We start from the raw sequence: 18,472 nt of genomic DNA, 5'->3' as shown, positions 1-18,472 counted from the left end.
GTGGAACGGGTGTCCCAGGGAGGGGGGTGAGTCACCGTCCCGTGAGGGATTTCAGGGCGGTGTGGATGTGGTGCTTAGGGACATGGTTTTTGGTGGCCTTGGCAGTGCTGGGTTTCCAAACTAAACGATTCTGTGATCTTTGGAGGTCCTTTCCAACCCAACCCATTCTATGATTCTGTGTCAGAGCAGAGGGTCCCATGCTGGGGTCCTGCATTTCCATCCCCAGCATGCACATGCCTTCAAGTGAAACCCTCTCCTCTTTTCACAGCAAAAAGAGCAGGGGTTTTGTGTAACAAATTGTCAGCTGTGACAAATACCTCCGGCAGAATCCTCACCCCCGTAGTGAGACCACATTAGCTCCAGAGAAGAGCTGACCATGGAGATGCCGAGACTGGCGAGCAAGAAAGGCATCGCCAGCCGTTTACGTGGCGCTTTGCGTGCCCCGTGGCCGGCAGCGCTGTGCAGGCTGTCGTGTTGTGGGGTGCAGCCGCCTGATGCTGAAGGAGTTTGGCAACACCTCCTCAAACCGAACTCGCCTGGCAGCGTGAGCGGTAATTGGAAAGATTTGTCTTCCTTAAACATCCCGGCTTCAGCAAGATTTGGGAGCACGGCTGGGAGCTGGAGCCTGTAGCGAGGATCTCAAGGACTTGGTTTTAAGATAGAAATAGTGTAAATGCTGGAGACTTAAGACACCTGCTGTAAATCTTCCCCATTCCGTTGCCAGCGTTAACTATTTCATTATTTCTATTAGAAAACTAGATTTCGTATCAGGAACACAGGCAGCTGAGAGAGAGGGGAAAAAGCTCATCCCTCCCCGAAACCCTCCTTCCAGGCAGGGAAGATGTAGAAAATGATGAGAAAAACAGATTTTGGAGGACACTTAGCTGGAGCGTGTCCCCTTTTCTGCAGGTTTTGGTGCTGGGAGAGGGAAGGGCACATTTCTGCTTGGGGCCAGGGGTTCTGGAACTGGTTTAAAATTATACCGTGGGCTGCAGAGCCTTTTCCCCAGAGACCCAGAGGGCTCTTCAAGCTGCCTGCCTGGAGGAGCATTCAGCTCACCACATGATGCTGCCCACCCCAATCCCTCTCTTCCGTAAAGTCATTTTTAAACCTAATTACAACCATTACAGCAAACACATGCTACGGCCTCCTCTAATTACCCCATGGGGATCGGCCAGGCATCACCCACTGTCTCAAGCCCTGAACACACATCTTTTATTCAGACCCCTGATTTAGTCTTTTTTTGTTCTACTAAATCTCTACATCTGGGGCAGGCACCTGCTGCTCCTTCAGTAAGTCAGAGCAAAAGATGGAAAAGCCCACAAACATCATGCGGAGCTGAGTCCAGCCAGTTACTGGGGTCCTAAACCATGTGTTTTACACCATGAAACATAAATTAAACAATCCCCTAGTTGGAGAGGAATAGAATTAAAGATAAAAATAAGATAATTTCACATTTCCCAACTCAGAGCAGCCTCAGTGTTAGTTCTAAGCAATTTTTCCATTGGTAAAAAATCAGGTGTGGAATTGGGCTGACTTGCCTTGGCACAACAGTGAGAGCTGGGTGTTGTCTTTGAGATGGGCTTTGGGGTAAAGGGGATTTATTCATGGCTGGGTTAGGGGCTCCTGGCTTTATTTCTGTTTCTATTACTACCGTCTATGGCCATGCTCAAATCTGTCCCTTCATCCCCCCATCCCAGTCTGGAAATGAGTGTTTACTGGGCTTTACTCACTGATCTCCCGCCTTTGCAGGTGTGCAGCCCCTTAGCGCAAGCAGGGACTTGGCTCTTGGTGCTGGAACAATAAATCCTGGATCTTTATACTGAGAATTTTCCAAAAGCCCCTTGTCAAAAGCAAACTCTGGCTCCATGATGGTGCGTTATCTCATTAAATCTCCCTTTAAATTTAGCTGTCAGTCTGAAAAAAGAACAAAATCAGCTTTTCAGCTCCTTGTGGCTGAGCTGTCGGATTCCTGCAGAGGGACATTTTTCAGATACATTTACCAGTTTGCAGATGTTAGTGCAGTAACGACGTCGTGCTGGTTTGCACTAGAGCATCGCAAGAGGGACTTTGCCCGCGTATCGGTTGTGCGTGCTGAGTCAGCAAAAGCAGTCCTGCAAAGGCAATGCCAGCAGGAGGTTTCCCCATAAAATGTGGTTGTTGGGTTATACAGACCAAAGTGTTTCTTTGCTGTGGACTTGTGGCCAAAGGGATATGCTTTCTGTTTGAAAGCACAGACCGGAGGGTTCCCTTGAAGTTTAAGGGGAGCTGGGACAGCTCCCCAAAGCAGCTCAGGAGGTAGCACAGCAGAAGGCAACGCACGGTGGATGGTTGCAATTGAAACAAGAGTGTCTTGATGGAGGTCGGTGGCAAACATCCTCTCCAGGTGACTTTCCATCCACCTCGGTGGTGGCCGTGTCTGAATGCAACGTGAATGGAGCTGGAGTGGTTTACGTGGACGTGTGAGACCGTAGCTGCTGTTTTCTGGGGGTTTCACACCGTTTTACACGGGGAGAGCCGGACGTGGTCCCTGTTGGGCCTTGCAGCAAGAGATGCTCGGCCGCTCAGGGGAGCGGTTTCCATGGCAATTGCTGAGTCTAATGAATAAGGTTTGTTTTCTCATGAATGGGCAAAGCCCTGAGCCACACAGGAGCTGGCTTGGGGCACGCCGTGCTGTCACCCTCCAGACGGGTCCCGAGGGAGTGCAGGACCACCCTGAGTAGGGCAATGCCTTCAGCTCCTGCTGCTCCCGCCTTTGGAGGGATCACTTCAATTTTTCCCTTTTCCTGGCTGTTTTGGGTGAACCTGGTGCTATAACAAGCCTCTCCAGACCTTGTGTTGTGCATGGCCCTGGGGAGGCTGCAGTATCCCCCCGTGCCCCTGCACTGGACTGTGGCACCAAGGCATGGGCAGACACCCTGGAAATTATATTTAAAAGGGCTTATCCCCTGGAGAAAGACAAATTCCTCCTGGAATTTTGCTCCTTTTAATCCTCTTGATATTTTACAGCTGTATCTTGGCAGCATCACCCGACCCTCTCCCATAACGGATGGGGTCAGATGGTGTTACTCCCCCAGCTCAGCTGCTCCCCGCTACGCCATCAGCACAGCGCGTTAGAGAAGATGAAAAGCGCACTAAAAATGGCAATTTCTGCCAACTTGGTAATAAAAATTTAAGAGGCTTCAATTAAGCAACAGGTTTGAAGATGGAGCAGTATTGTTTAATAGGGCTCTAGTGTGCCTTGGAGACTCATCCCCTCGTAATGCTTGCATGGGACGGAGAGCACCAGCTACCAACAACCGCAGTACCAAGAAGTGTAATTACAGAGGCAGGAAAACGGGACTCGGGGTCTGGCAGCCATCACTCTGAAGCCCGTATTTCCAAATAGGGTATAGGCGGTGGCATTTGAAAACTGGGAGCAATTAAATAGAACAATTAAATAAAAAATGCCACATTTGCTAACCCTTACTCAGAGCATCTTCTACCTACAGTCTTATAACTCTTTCTGGAAACACATTCCCTCTCTGATTTCATGCTGTTTCCCTCTACCCCCTATATTCTCCCAGTTGATTTCCTCCAGTACATCGTCAGACTCTGAATTAATCAACAACAAGAAGCAAACTGGCAGGCAGCAGTGGCCAGCCGCATAGAAAACTTCATTGCACAGGAGCAGTTGAAAGCAGAACATGTAAGAAAATGATTGCACGGCTGTTTTTGTAGGGAGCTGAGTGCTTTTGTTTGGAAAACAGTGTTAGGAGTGAATCAGCCTGTTTGTAAAAAAGAAAATGGGTTTGGAGGCAAGTGATTGAAATGAGTCAGGGCCAGGAAAGGGGAGACTGGAAAGGGCTCACTTAGGAAGGTCAGTAAGAGAAAACACCAGGGATGTAGATGGAGGAATGGTCTGGGTGCTCCTGCTAACCCTGCACCATATCACAGGAGTAACGATTTTTGGAAAAAGAGAGGAAGCTGCTTGCTGAGGGCAGGAGAGCATCAGAGGGCCCAACTCCCACCGGACAAACAAGCTGTAGATGGTCAGTGCAGCAAATGCCAGGAGAAGCTTTCCACGGGTCCTGGGAGCAAACCCAGGATGAGGCTCAGAAGAGGCTGCTCTTGACTTTTTGGGGAGCCACAGGAGATTTCAGTATTGCTATTTGATTTGCAAAATTATTTCCAAGGAAATGGGGACCTGGAGGAGCCTGGAGTCCAAAACCATGTTTTTCTTTTGGTGCCCACTCAGCACCAGCACCTGGGGACTGGTGGGCTGTGTAACGTCCCCAAGCTCTGCTCAGGGTGACCTTCCAGGTGCTGGAAGGGTTAAACTCTTGTCCTTAAAGACAACTTCTTCGGTGCGTGCGTGAAGGGAGCAAATGAGCAGGAACAGCCGTATCGTACCCGGCACAGCAAAGGTAGATGGCAAATAGACAACTTCCAGCATCATTAACTGGGAGATGGTGCCAACGAGCTGTGTGTATGCCGAGCTTTTTAAGCATTTTACAAGTGCTAAAGTTGCCTGGGATTGAAATTCTATTAAGTTGATGTTATTTGATGTCTCATTAAAGAACAGAGGTTTCTGGTTATTATTTCATTTGGAGCAAATACAAACACACCCCATCTAGATTTTGCACTGTTCAGGGAGAGGTTTGCATTCCTCCTTGCTGATGGCTGCCTGCGGTTCGGTGGCATCAGGTGGGGACCCACACGTGGAGGAGGCAGGAGAGGGGCTGAGCTGTAGTCCAGAGCCAAGTCCATGCACGTGCATCCCAAAAGGTAGATTCACCGCAGAGCCCAGCTGCAGACTGGGCTGTAACTGCCCCAGCTTCGTACTGGAAACATCTCCACTGCATTTCCACCTCTTCCCTATTGCATAAAATTAAACATGCGGGAAAAACAGAGATACCACTTAAAATAAATTTAAAAAAGAGATCTCTCTGGCTGCAGACAGATGTTGGCAGTTTTTGGGAGGCTCAGTGCCAAGAGCAGCGCGAAGGGTAGCAGCATGGCCAGGAGAAAGGGCTGTGGCAGGGAGGAGGCTGGGCTGAATGGCCTCCCCCGCTGCAACCTGCTCCCCCCCCAGTTTGCCAAGAGCAGCCCGTCCTTTCCTTGCATTTTGGGCAAACAAGATCCATCCAGCTTTTGAGGCGACAAATCAATTTGTTCCTTTTTTTTTTGATGCCTGCCAGTTCGTAACTGATTGTCGTAATCCCTAATAGACAGGATCAAGAGAATTTAAAAAGCATTTCATTAATTAATTAAGTATTAACGATTGTGAAAGCGCGAGGACACGAGTTTGTCAACCTCAATTAGAGGCTGAAGCTGAATTTCTATAAGCGTGAGACCGTGCAGTGCCGGGGAGGGGTATGTGCGGGCAGCCCTTGGAGAGCTGCCATGGCAGCCGAGCAAAATTAGAGCTCAGCAATTCTCTCCTGCAGGAACTGAGAGCAGAAACTGTCCCTGCTTGCCTTTACCCCTGCCTTTCCCTTTGCTTTTATGGTTTTTGCCCTCCAGCTTTGAAGAAATGTAGCTTGTCTTTGGTGGTAGCAGGGTGGGTTGGAGGGGAGCAGCTCAGCATCCTTGGGCAGCCTCCGCCAACCCCAAATTAGCATCATCTGGGAGAGGGGAAAGCGATTCTCTCAAGAGGAGGAGATGTCTGCATGGCTGCACGCTGCAGGGGAGAGGAATCAAATCCAATTAGCGTCTCTCCCGTTAATGCTGTTTACATGGCCGTAGTCTGCGGGATTGCTCCGTCACGCGTGCTCCGGTTTGCTGGCTGGCGAGGCAGGCTTGGCTCCCCGCTGTGCTCTTCCAAGGGATGCAGCAGCTTCGTTAGCATCGTAGGCAGGAAATTCAAATGTCCAAAGTGTGTTGTTCGGGCAGTTCTCAGGGCTGAGCACTTTGGATGTGAATGCTTTGCTTGAGGTTGCAGCCCTGAGGAAGCACACGTTTTGGTGAGGAAGGGGTTAAAGAGGGATGCTCCTATGGATGGCTTCAGCATTGCATTAACCCCAGGGCTTGCAGGGCATCAGGACTGCAGTGCCAAGGTGGGAGAGGGCACAGAAGTAGGGATGAGGCTGGTCTGTGGGTCGAGAAGCCACAGGGGCTGGAGGGAGGAACCTTGGGATCCTGCTCCATTGCACTTCAGGGCAGGAAACCCTGAGAAGGGTTTGGCACCTTGGTTTGGGTCTTTCACTGCAAGGGCACTGTTTGATGGGTAAAACCACACCTGGCCCCGGAGTCTGGATGGTCTCCTCTGAAGAATCATAGAATCATAGAATCACTAGGTTGGAAAAGACCTTAGAGATCATCCAGTCCAACCGTATCTGTCCACCACTAAACCATATCTTTCAGCACCTCATCCACTCGTCTCTTAAACACATCCAGGGATGGTGACTCCACCACCTCCCTGGGCAGCCTGTTCCAGTGTGTGATAACCCTTTCGGTGAAGAACTTCTTCCTTACATCCAATCTAAACCTCCCCTGGCGCAGCTTAATAGAAGAATAGCAGCGAGCATTTCAGAGGACACGTCCAAGCAGCCCTGGCAGTCGCCTTGTACCTGCGAGCAATGCTGCCATGGCCCCAGACACGGCAGCAGAGCAGCTGCCTTCAGAGGTAATGGGAAGTAATCATAGAATTATAGAATGGTTTGGGTTGGAAGGGACCTTAAAGACCATCCAGTTCCAACCCCCCTGCCATGGGCAGGGACACCTTCCACTAGACCAGGTTGCTCCAAGCCTCCTCCAGCCTGGTCTTGGACACTTCCAGGGATGGGGCATCCACAGCTTCTCTGGGCAACCTGTCCCAGTGCTCCCCACCCTCTCCGGGAAGACTACCACCAAAGACGAGCTAATGTAATGTCAGGACAAGAGTTAACTGCATCTGAGACTCAGTACATTGGTGCCTGCTCACCAAACCACCTGCAAAAGGTGAAGGGAGCTTTCCTGGGACCACATTACCTTTGGATGTTGAGGCAGGATCTGGGAAACGTGGCTCCCCTATTTTCTGCAGAGCCCAGTCCCTAATGATATGCCTTCTCCCTCTGGAGGTGTCCCACATCCATATCTGGCTGCTGATCAGCTGAGAGTTTGCTTCTGATTACAAATTACAGAGTGCGAGGGAAGCAACGAGCTTTTCAAGCTGTAATTACCATGGAGGCTCCAGGTAACAGCCCTTGATGAGCCCCTTGGCGAGAGAAGGACTTGCTAAAGGGAGGGAGGGTCCAACCTGCCAGCCCGGGGAGGTTTGTCTCTAAAATCTTTTCTGTAAGGAAAATTTGCCTGTCAAAGTTCAAATGAATCCTTGCTGCAACGCTGCTTCCCACCGAGCCAGCGATGGAAGATGAAACTCATGGATTCTCGGTGCTGGTCCCCTGGGTGGGGGAGATGCTTTGGTTACAGCCGCCGCATCTCGGGGCTCTGCGCAGAGACATGGCCAGCAGCGAGAAATCCTGCCCTGTGTTAGAGAGACACAGGAGATGGGGATTGATATCGAACGAGGCAGCACCGAGGTCGCACCCCACCGGGCTCTGCTCCATGGCCAGGAGTTTCACTGGGAAAATTTCCTTTAAAGAGTAAAAATTGGAGCCTCCCTGGAGTCTCCTGTTGGTCCCAGACACAACGTGCTTTTCTCCAAAACAGGGAAAGCTTTTATACTGCAGAGCAAAAAATCCTCCACCGGTGCTGAATGCACCAAGAGGCTTTTCCTGCTCTTAAATATCAGCGATTCAGAGCGCGGTGGGGAGAGCAAAAGTCATGGCACATGGCAGGGAAGATGCGTTGCACCTATTCCTGCATTTCTAGGAAGCAAAAAAAAAAGGGAGTGGTGTGCGTGAGTGTGTGCACAGGGTTGTGTGTGTGGCCAGGCAGCAAATCCCCAGGGGATGGCCCACACTTTGGGGAGAAGCCTCGCAGTATTGGGGTAGACAGTGCTTGTGGTCCTGGCTACAACCCAGGCCGTAACTCTGTTAGTGAAGCTGCATTGATTAGGGTTTAATTAATCATTCAGCCTGTGCACCTCCTGCAGACACGGTGCCAGTTCACGAGCACCGTGGCTCAGATCCAACGCTGGCTGAGCGAAGAGTGCCTAAGCTAAATATCTGATGGCGACTCCATCGTTTCCTGATCCCGTCACCTACATTCAGAATACAATTTAGAGGGATTAAAAGATTTGTGTGTAGCTGTGCTTGGAAGAGAGCTGATTCCATCTGAAACTGCGATTATTTATTCTCCTTTATCGTACAACGTGCAACATATGGGCCCCTTTCTCCACCGTGGATGACTAAATGATGGCATCTGGTACTCTATTATATTGCAAGTGTAAAGCAAATGAGAAAAGATCCCCTTCAAACAGCACTTTGCTATTGTCACAAAGACGCTCTTGATATTTTCACTACAAGGTGCTGCTTAGCTGACTTTCAGAACCATCCCGTTCTGAGCCAGCCCTGTTTCTTGGAGGATGCCGAGGTGCTGGGAACTGCTTTTTTCCCCTTGGTGCCTCAGCTGGTCCCTGCAGATGGGATCACTCCGTCGCCTGCTGCATCTTCTCGCCCGATGTGAATACTGTCTGCTCTTCAGATTGGACCCGCTGAGTAGGGGGATGGGTGCGTGAGCTCCGAGTGGCTGAACAGCTCTTGCTGCTCTTGCTTTTCAAAGTAGCTTGAGCAGCAGCAAGGATTGAGGCAGATTTTTGGGAACGCCAGAGCTCACGTCGCACCGCAAGCAGCCCAGGCACCCATGGGTGATGCCTGCTCTGGCGTGGATAACATCCTGGTTTTTGGCATGTGCGCAGCAGGACGCAGAGGCGCTGATCAGACCACGCAGCTGACTGTCTCTGCAGAGTTTGTGTCCCGTCAGCTCGTGAGACCGGGGATGATGCTCGTAGGGGCAGGGCAAGGGAGTTGGTGATTCCCTCCTTCCCCAGCTGGTGGGGGGAGCAGAGCCAAGGAGGGGTTCACCGTCACATGGAGACCCCCTTCACCCTTGTGCAGGCAGGGTCTGAGCTTTTCTTGGGTCTGTGCTTGGGGTCATGCAAGGGAAGACCTTGATGTCATCGTGGGGAGGACATGTGGCTCATCTAGAAGATGGATATGCCACAGTGCTGCCATGTCCATAGTCCCACAAAGCCTGTATCAGCCTGTTAGAGACAGAAATAAGTGAGAACCCATATAGTGCCCACAGGTGCAGCAAGCAAAGTGCCGGAAAAAATGCAGAGTGCTTCTGGATTCCTGGATAGGAACTGTTCATGGCAAAATTGTTCATGGAGAAGGAATTGCTTTGGCTTGGCTGAGCTGAGGGTTTGTGCAGCCCCAGAGGGCAGGATCACCCTCTGAATCCTGGCATCTTCCCCAAACTCTCCTTTAGCTTCCAGGTTTCTTGCCTCTGCAGGCACTGTTCCCACACCCACTGTCTTCACCACGAGACACTTTCATCCCACCATCTCATCCGTCTCTCCTGGCTGCAATTTAAGCCCATAATGGGTTTTTAACTACTGAGTGGTTCCTAAGCCAAAGCCGTGGGGAGATTTACCAGTGCCCAGCACTGCAGGCTGGTGCACAAGGTGATCACCTTCTCACAGGATGCGTTGGAGAGCTGGAGCTCTGCTCTTGCAGATCTCCTGGGAATGGCCTGGAGCAGGCCGTGGGCTCCAAATGCTTCACGCCATGGTAGTTTTGTCACAGTTACCCATGTCCATGCCTGAAGGATTCATGGGGTCATTATTCATCCAACAGCATTTGCAGCGTGCCTCTGCTTTGAGGGTCATCTCTTTTTTCCTCCCTTGCCCACACACCTCCAGAAGAAACCCAAAACAAGCACCGTAGAGCCTTGCCACTAGATCCTAGGCTCTTAGTCCATCAGCATATGTTTACTTATTTATTTTAGGATGTGATTAATGTTATTACAGTTTTTAAAGGAATGTTTTTATTCGTGCCAGCACAAAACGTTCTGTGTTTGGAGCAAAGCAGAGCAAATTGGATGCTGCTTCAAAACATGAAGAAGGAGGGCTTCGGGGAATGCTATTTTCTGCTCTCTAGCAAAGAGTAGTGCAGAGCATTTAGCAAAGATAAAGAGAAATGGGAAAGGCTGCCAAGCTTCAGACAGAAGAGGAACAAGGTAGATTTGGCCGTGAGGGCTAGAGAGTGACTGTTTTTCCTCCAGCATGTTCTGAATTAAGGTTTCTGTGGTGGATTGTGGAGTCTTGCTTATCTTCTTTTTGCATTTGTGTTAAATAAAGCGGTGACAGCAGGAGGGTTTGTGTTGCAGTAGCACTGAGCAAAGCAGCTGATGAGCCTCACGCGAGGTGGTGTGCAAACAGGGGAGAAGACGGGTTCCTCATTGTGGGGTGCCAGGAGAGGGGATAACGTGTATCTAACTCCACAGGGCTCTCCCTGAGCATGGGTGTTCGGAAAAGGACGATTGACTTGTCAGCCTTCTCCAAGGCTGCAGCAGGTACTGCTCTGCAGCCCAGCACCATCTCCCACGGTACCAGCGCTCCATCCCTCCATGGGGAGCACAAAAGTTTGAGAGCTCCTTATAGCACTGGTACACCCTTTCCTTGGCATTTTTCACCTTCTGCAGCAATCTCTAGTTGCTGAACTGTTCTTGGACCTTTCCATGTGCTTCCCAAGTCCCTGGCCCTCTCTGAGGGTTGTGATCTGCTGCATTTTTGATCAATGACAAAAGTGCCTGAAGGAAGGAATGGCGCAAATATGGCAGCTTTGCTCACATAGGGCAACCAGTCATGGCCAGGATCTCACTGCCACCCCTTGCTGCTCCTCGGTGTCATCAACGCTGTCTGCGTTGTCCCCGTGAGTGGCACGTAGCAGTGAAGTTTGGAGGTAAGCTGGGGACAGGAGCTGTCGATGCAGTGATGCCAGTGACTCCACGTTGGCTCTCATCAAAGCTGTAGATGATTGGCAGGTCCAAGCCTCCTCGTCAGTCCCTGCATGGGCAGAACTTCCCCAGTGCTGCAAGAAAGACCACGGAGCTGGTCTGGGGACACCTCTGGTGCTGCACATCTCCAGTGCACCATCCCGCTGTGGCTCTGCTCCTGGAGATGCTGGGCTGGAGGGATGCAGAAGAGCAGCTCTGGAGCTTGCTGAAGGCCCTCCCTTGGCACAAGTCATGCTGTGGCCTTCCCTTGCAACAGGATCGCTTAGTCCCATCCTTCCAAACATCATTAAAATTGTGCTCAGGGGGCTCCTCTCTGTCAAGAGGAGGGAGCTGCTGCACCCCGCTCCTCGCTGCCGGTCCCCGGTGCCTGCTGACACCCCACTCCTCCCTCTCTTGCAGCTGACGTACCTGCCTCCGCCGTGGGGTGAATGTCGCTCGTCGGATATGGGCTTAGACTTCTTTCCCGTTTACAGTATCACGGCTTGCAGGATCGACTGCGAGACCCGGTATATTGTGGAAAACTGCAACTGCAAAATGGTTCACATGCCAGGTCAGTGCACCGAGGGGGACAGGGACCCCCTCCCTCCACCCAGCTTCGGTCCCTACGGGTTACAGAGGTGAAGAGGGATCAGGGATTAAAGTAGCTGGGAATACCTTTCCCTAAGGAAAGAAGGATGCTAATAGATGTTGCAAAATGCCCTGAAATAGGGGCAGGAAGGGACCTGGGTCTGATTTCCCCTTATTTAACCCCAGTTAGCAGCCCTGGGTGGTAATTCCAGCAGCTGCCTCCTCAGTTTGCAAGAAAAGCCCCCCAGGACAGGCAGAGGTGGAGCAGACGCTGCGATACCTCTGCTGCCTGTCCCCAGCCTGGGTTCACTTTGCTAAAGAAAGGTCTTTGCGGTCCCCGTGGAGAACCTGGTGGTCCCCAGCCCCCTTACAGCAATGGTGGCAGATGCCCACTGATGGACGTGTCCTTTGTATGCAGGGGATGCTCCCTTCTGTACCCCGGAGCAGTATAAGGAGTGCGCAGAGCCTGCGCTCGGTGAGTACCAAGAGATGTCACTGGGTGCCACGGGTGTCCCAGGCTGGAGGGACTTCCACCAGCCTGCATCCTCCTGGCTGGCAGGACTGGGGTGATCTAGAGCAGCTGCAACCCAGCAGTGGGTTTGGATGAGACCCAGCTTGTTGGGAAGGGCTGGGTGTACCCTGGGATGAAGTTTCTTCTCGTTCTGCATTGGACGTGGGGCTCCATCAGTGCAGAAACCTGCAGGATAATGGGCACCCCAGGATACGTAGGAGGGGAGCAGCTCTAGGTCTTGGTTTGGGTCTGGGTTTGGGAGGGAGGGGCCCTTTCTAGGTCTGGATTTAGAAGACTCCCAGGGCTGATTGCTCTTAGCAAGATCAGACACACAGGAGGGGAAGGGGTGGCGTGTTACAAGCATGGGATGAGCTACAATCACCATGTGTCCCCCGAGCAGATGCTGCTAACGGAACGTAGCCTGCAGCATAGGGCCTCTCCCCAAGATGGTAGGGATGGCTGTGCAGTGACGTAGGAGAGAAATGGGCAGGGCTGGGTTTCCATCAACTCTTCTGAGATGTGACTGCTTGGCCCCTGTCTGGGTGGCACAGCCTCTGCTCTCACACCTGCTGTGCATCCCTGACTCCCCGAGATCTAACTATGACCTTCTCCAGGTTTGCTTGCTGAAAAGGACAGCAATTACTGCATCTGCAGGACACCCTGTAACCTCACCAGGTACAACAAAGAGCTCTCCATGGTCAAGATCCCCAGCAAGACTTCAGCCAAGTACCTGGAGAAGAAGTTCAACAAGTCGGAAAAATACATCTCGTGAGTATTGCAGAGAACAGCTCTCCTCTGCTTTATGGGGGGAAGGTGTCTGTAAAACCTTGTTGGCAGGTTAAGACAGCCCATGCTTAGACCAGACCTTGCCAGCGTGTCCGTCACTGAGCAGAGGTACGTCCTCTAGAGAGGTTTAGGGTGAAACCCTTGAAGAAATGAGGTGTAGGTTGCTTTCATCTCAGTAGATGTATTTCGGGACAACTGTATAGTCCTTCCCTGGTCTGGTCTCCATGAGCATACCCCATACCCACCAAGAAAAAGTGAAAAACCTCTTCTTAGTGTGACAGGGAAGCCCAGCCTTGCTGGCCCTGTATGAGATTTGCTGCTCTTTACCCAAGTCTGGGCTCTGGACCTCAGGCAACCACTGTCTTGGACTTCTCCCAGCCCTGGGCATGTTACCTCCTTCTGGAGGCAGCGAGAGTTATTCCATATTAAGCAACCTTTGGGCTCTTGCTGTTATCATCAAAGTGAGACCCAGAGCTCAGGTCCTGGGAGATCTTCAGGAAACATTTTCCAGTTTCTGCTAAGGCTGCCAGAGTGCCCTACGATCTTGGTCTCCAGGAGATCCAAATGTGTGGCCTGCTGAGAAAGAGAAAGAGAACAGCCAGGACAGAGAAGGGAATAATGCCCTAAAGTCCCATTCTTTTTCTTGTCCCAAAGAACATGAGGCTGCTGGTAGCTGATGCAATTGTCCTCTTTCTACAGAGAGAATATTCTTGTGTTGGACATATTTTTTGAAGCACTCAACTACGAAACAATTGAGCAGAAGAAGGCCTATGAAGTGGCAGCCTTACTTGGTAAGGAGAGGTCGAGGGTGCGTTTTGGAATCTATGTGAGGCTGTGCTGGGGTCCTTGAGTGTTACGGGACAGCTGTTATGAGTGGGTGGACAGCTTATGTGTATTGCCTTGAAAATCCCAGCAAAGTCCAGACACCTTCCTGCCCAGTGTGCTCTCAACCCAATCTGTTACTTCCTTTCCAACACCAAGCTGTCTCAGGAATGTCCCAGGGACCACAACTAGTCCGTGTATCCCCTGTGAAAGGTTAATGTGAGCTGCTCCATCTCTGCTTGCTACCAGGGCCCTGTTATTTGGAAATCCCAGGGCTGAGCAGGTGATGTTGCCCCTCTCTGTGGGGGCCCCAATGCTGGAAGGGCAGTATGTGGAGGAGGACAGCTCTTAAAGCCATCTATCCATCACCTGTTACGTGCTCCAAATCCATCCTCCTCTCCAGCCAGGCCAGCCAGGACCCTGAGCTCTTTGCCTTTGGGTGGTGCCCTGCAGCTTAATGGAGATGGTGGAGGAGTTGTTGGGTAGCTCAGCCTCAAACTGGGTCAGGCTTTGTGGGTACCAGCAACAGATTGGGGTGCTTGGGACCTGTTGGGTTTGGGGGTGGAGGTGTTCTGTCAGGAGAAACAAGCATCTGCTGACCCCACGCTCAGCCTTGCACCCCCCATATGTAACCCCCACTCCCCAGAATCCCTCCTGGGAGGCAGGGAGCGATCAGCACTTAAATTTGAAAGCTGGAGCTGGGCCATCCTGCAGGTTCGGATGCTGTGAGCCTGCCCCAGGGTGGTGGATGCTGTGTGAAGCAGAGCACCCCCCATGTCCTACAGGGTGCCCCCTTAACACCTCACAGTGGTAGCTCTCAGAATGTACCTGCCCTGAGCCCTTCTGCACCTGCTGTGGGTTCCTGAAGAGGAAGCTGGTGACGAAGCCTCTCTGACATAAGCTGCCTCATTTGCACGACCTCTCATGACCCTCATTCCCAAGGCACTGCGGGCTTTGGGCAGTCTCATACTCCCCCACAGCCCCTTTTGAACCAGCACTTTGCCCCAAGCACCTTTTTTCCTCTCTTTCTTCTGTCTCTGCCATGGACACCCACAGCAAAGGTCCTGGTAGCCCCTCCACCCATGGGTGCCTTTACTCTGGGGAGCAACGCAGTTGAACCTTGGGTGTTTTGCAGAAAAAAATATGAGGTTTGTCTCCCCTGAAACACACAGTTTGGCATAGCACAGCATCTCACGTCAGGAGTTACCTTCCCAGCAAATCCCTGGAAGTCTCCTCTGCACACGGTGTCTCCTCTGCAGCCCTTTATCCAGTCCAGGAGGATTGTAGGACTCGAGCAGAGAGAGCCTTGAGATGCTCCCAGAAAAATCAAGCCATCTTCTCTCTCCCTTTCCCCTCTTTGGCAGGTCTGGGTTTTTTCTCAGCTCCAGGGGATGTTACCTAATTCTTCTCCAGCATCTTTCTCCTTCCCCGGCCCAGTTTGGGGCTTTGGGATTCCTGGGATGAAGCCTGCTGTCTAACTCTGACAGATGGCTTCCTCAGATGCCAGCGTGCGGTACCATATCCTCATTAGGCTTCCAGCTGATGGCCTCGTTAGCAGAAGAAGTGCTTTGGTGGCCAGCAACATCCTTCCCGGGATGCTTTTCCTGCCATTAGAGCTGTTGGTGTTTCTGGAGGGGTCATCCTTTGTGTTCGCCCACTTCGGGGATGGCAGCTGCCCCACGGTTGAATGGGGGCCTCTAAGAGTGTTTGCTCCAGGGGTAAAAACCATCCGTGTGTTGTTCTCTCTCCCAGGTGACATTGGAGGCCAGATGGGGCTATTTATCGGTGCTAGCATCCTCACTATACTAGAGCTCTTCGATTATATATACGAGGTAAGACCCTCGCCCTTCACTTACTCCTCTGGTGGGGTGTGGGTTTGCCACAGCCTTGATGCCAGGCTGGGGTGGTCACGGACCAGGACCCTCCAGCGCAATGTGCCCACGTGTATTATTAATTTTAATTAATGATGCTATCTAATTAATGCTTTACAATAGTGCTACATAGTTGGTCATGGCTGTGTAGCGCGGTGCAGAGGTCTCTGCATCAGCATGGACTCTCCTGGGGGGAGTGGGCCATGGCATGGCATGGCCAGGTTCGCTTAGCACCCTGCCTCTGCTGACGGGGTTTGCTTTGTGGGCCAATGAAGCACCACCTTTATGGGGCTGTGCCACTTCCCACCCTGAAGCTTGCACTGTCTGGGGACCTGCTGCTGCACCCTCCTGTCGCCATCCCCAGGTGGGCTTCTCCCAGCAGCACGCTGTTCCCGTCTTCATAAAAACACCTTTAATTAATGCCTGAGTCCCAGTCCAGCCATCAGGTAGAAGAAACAGTGAGGCCAGAACTTGTACCGCTGCCGGGGGGTGGAAAAACCCCAATCCCTGTTATCTGCTCTCTGCAGTTCTGCCAGGAGCCCTGGAGCAAGGAGCTTTCTAGGAAGCACCGGGACGAGCTCAAGCATGGTCCCGTGGCTCTGCGGCGCTGAGAGCAGCTGCTCTGGAGAGAAGTGCAAGCCCTCTTTAAGGGGAATTACTGCAATAAGCCATCCAGAGGGGACGTTGCTCTCTGGCAGCCCTCCCTCCTGCCCTCAGGCTGCAGAGTTACGACCCCCTTGGTGTATTTTTAATCTGTTTGTGCCTAAACAAGTTCCCCCAGTGAGTGCTGATATTTCAGCTCAGCAGCTCCCAGAGGATTTGGGCTTTTCTGTGCCGCAGTGCCAACACAGGCCTTGGTGGTCCCATGCTGTCACAGCCTGCCTGCGGGCATCGTCCCTCGGTCATTGCCCCTCCAGCACTACCACTACTGCCCCTGAGAGCGCAGACGCAGGTTCCAGCTGCTTTCAGCACCCTCCTGCCATTTGGACTTTTTCCACCCCATTATTTTCACCTAAATGGGTGAAATAGTCAAAATGGGTCCAAAATAACCCGTCCTGGAGTATTCTTCCCAGCAGACGTTGATTTTCCTTCCCAGTCTTCACTGACACATTGCAGAAGATGTCATGCTGGGGGTCAGGCTCATGATTTTTGTTGATAAAAGGGGAAATTGAGGCAGGGAGAGGGGCTGTAGCTGGATGTGAGCTGCTGAGGAGCAGCTGGTTTGCACTAAGATGACCACAGGGACCCAGACACACAAGCATGTGTCCTGTTTTATAGTAGAAAAGGACTAATTTATGGCTTGGGATAGTTTCAAGGAGGATACAAGCAATAAATTTGCCACATTCTAGCCCAAGGTCATTTGCCCTTGTCCCTAGGAAGGTGCCTCCTGCTAGTTCATCTCATCTACTCATTGCCTGGTGATTTTAATGCGATGGCTTTGGGCCCCCTGCACCCAAATATTTAGTGTCTTAGACCTGCGAAATCCAGTGCTCTCCTAGCCCTGTCTCAGCCCCTTATCACTATGGGACCTGGGAGTTTTAATCCCATGGGATATTGCAGTCAGTGTTTGCTCGTGGCCATTGTGTGCCAAGCCAGGTGGGTGCACAGGAGTGTCAGGCACCCACGGTGTCTGCTCTGAGCTTGCTGGGACATCTTGAATGAATTCTTAATGTTATTAAAGTTCGGATGCTGACTTTTTGTTTTAAGACAGTCACTCCCTATCACAGTCCCTTCTGGGCAGCTGTTAGCACTTGGTGGCATTATTCTGCAATAAAATATATTGAAAATTACAAGCATAAAGCTCATAATGGCTTCGGAGTGCAAACAAAACCTGCCTCTCAGTTTATATCTCAGGCTGAACGCACACAATATTTCATTAGAAATGCCTATTCCTGGCTTTCTTGGGGTTCATCTTCTCATAAGGTAATAAGAAACCTCACAAAGTTTGGATTTTTCTTCTCTGTTTTACTCCTTTGTTTGATATCTGCTTGTCAAAGTTGGCAAATAGTTTCCTCTTGCTGGTGGTTTTGTTTTTTTCCTTTTTTTTGGGCAAACATGGCTTAAGAGAGCATCCTGTCTCCCTGGAGAGGCGCCCCGTGCACCAGCAGGATGCACCCGTGACAGACATTTAACCCACACTAGGCTGGTAGAAAAGGAATAAAACATCTTAAACGATGCGTAATCTACATGGTTGATCTAATCTGCTCAGGGTTTCATCAAGGTGCTGTTCAGCACACCTAAACCCATTGCATTTTCACCCGAAGCATTTGTGAACTCTTTGAGATTGCCAGCAAACAGATACAGCTGTTCTGGTGGGTCAGCCGAAAACAGGTGAAATACTGACCCTAGAGGTGCTTTTTTTTGCATCAGTGCAATCCTCCACTTGGTCCTGCCTCCGGGCTGAGTTGTGCTCCCGGGCTTACTGGGGCCCTGAATCCCCACCACGCATCTCTGCCTGCCAGCCAGCATCCATCTCGCTTCCTTAGGAACTGACCCAATTTTCAAGGTTTTAGCTTTCTTCTTTTTTTCCCCTTTTCCCCCGGTGGAAGTTCTTCAGAAAAACCCTCACTTTTCTACTTTTTGGGATTTCCCTTGAAAGTACATTCTGCAGCAGCAGCAGCTGCCAGGGAAATAATGTGGCTGTGAAGGGAAACGGTGCTCACTGAGCTGACGTTTTTCAATAAACCTCCAAATACGTTGTAGAAATTGAGTTTTGGGTGAGGTTTTCTTCATGTGAAAAATTTGGATTTGGCACACGGGGTGGTTTGCTTGGAAAGGTAGTTGCTTCTCCATGTCCTTTGGGGGGGTGTCCATGTCCTCCTCCAAACCCAGCACATCCCCTGGGGCTGTGGGCCCAGCTCCAGAGAGGGGAGGCTGTTCCATGCACCTCGAATCCTTGTGTCAGTTTTGGGCCCCTCACTGCAAGGAAGACACTGAGGGGTTGGAGCGTGTCTGGAGAAGGGAATGGAGCTGGGGAAGGGTCTGGAGCGCAATCCCTGTGAGGAGTGGCTGGAGGAGGAGGGGGGGATCA

General features: G+C 51.4%; 1 protein-coding gene across 1 annotated transcript in view; it reads left to right on the top strand.

Moving 5' to 3' along the window:
• Positions 1 to 18,472, top strand: part of ASIC2 (acid-sensing (proton-gated) ion channel 2) — a gene marked incomplete at its 5' end in the record, with an annotated part of 49,215 nt that overhangs the window by 29,676 nt on the left and 1,067 nt on the right. The window contains 5 exons of the mRNA XM_010149956.1: positions 11,284 to 11,434; positions 11,870 to 11,926; positions 12,577 to 12,730; positions 13,448 to 13,539; positions 15,323 to 15,402. Of these exons, the coding sequence (XP_010148258.1) occupies positions 11,284 to 11,434; positions 11,870 to 11,926; positions 12,577 to 12,730; positions 13,448 to 13,539; positions 15,323 to 15,402 (534 nt within the window). The remainder of the gene's footprint in view (positions 1 to 11,283; positions 11,435 to 11,869; positions 11,927 to 12,576; positions 12,731 to 13,447; positions 13,540 to 15,322; positions 15,403 to 18,472) is intronic.

This window comes from Eurypyga helias, unplaced genomic scaffold (genome assembly GCF_000690775.1).
Source record: "Eurypyga helias isolate BGI_N326 unplaced genomic scaffold, ASM69077v1 scaffold39194, whole genome shotgun sequence".
NCBI classification, from domain to species: Eukaryota; Metazoa; Chordata; class Aves; order Eurypygiformes; family Eurypygidae; genus Eurypyga; species Eurypyga helias.
The sequence above is the reverse complement of the archived record's forward strand: the minus strand, read 5'-3'. Positions and strand labels throughout refer to the sequence as shown.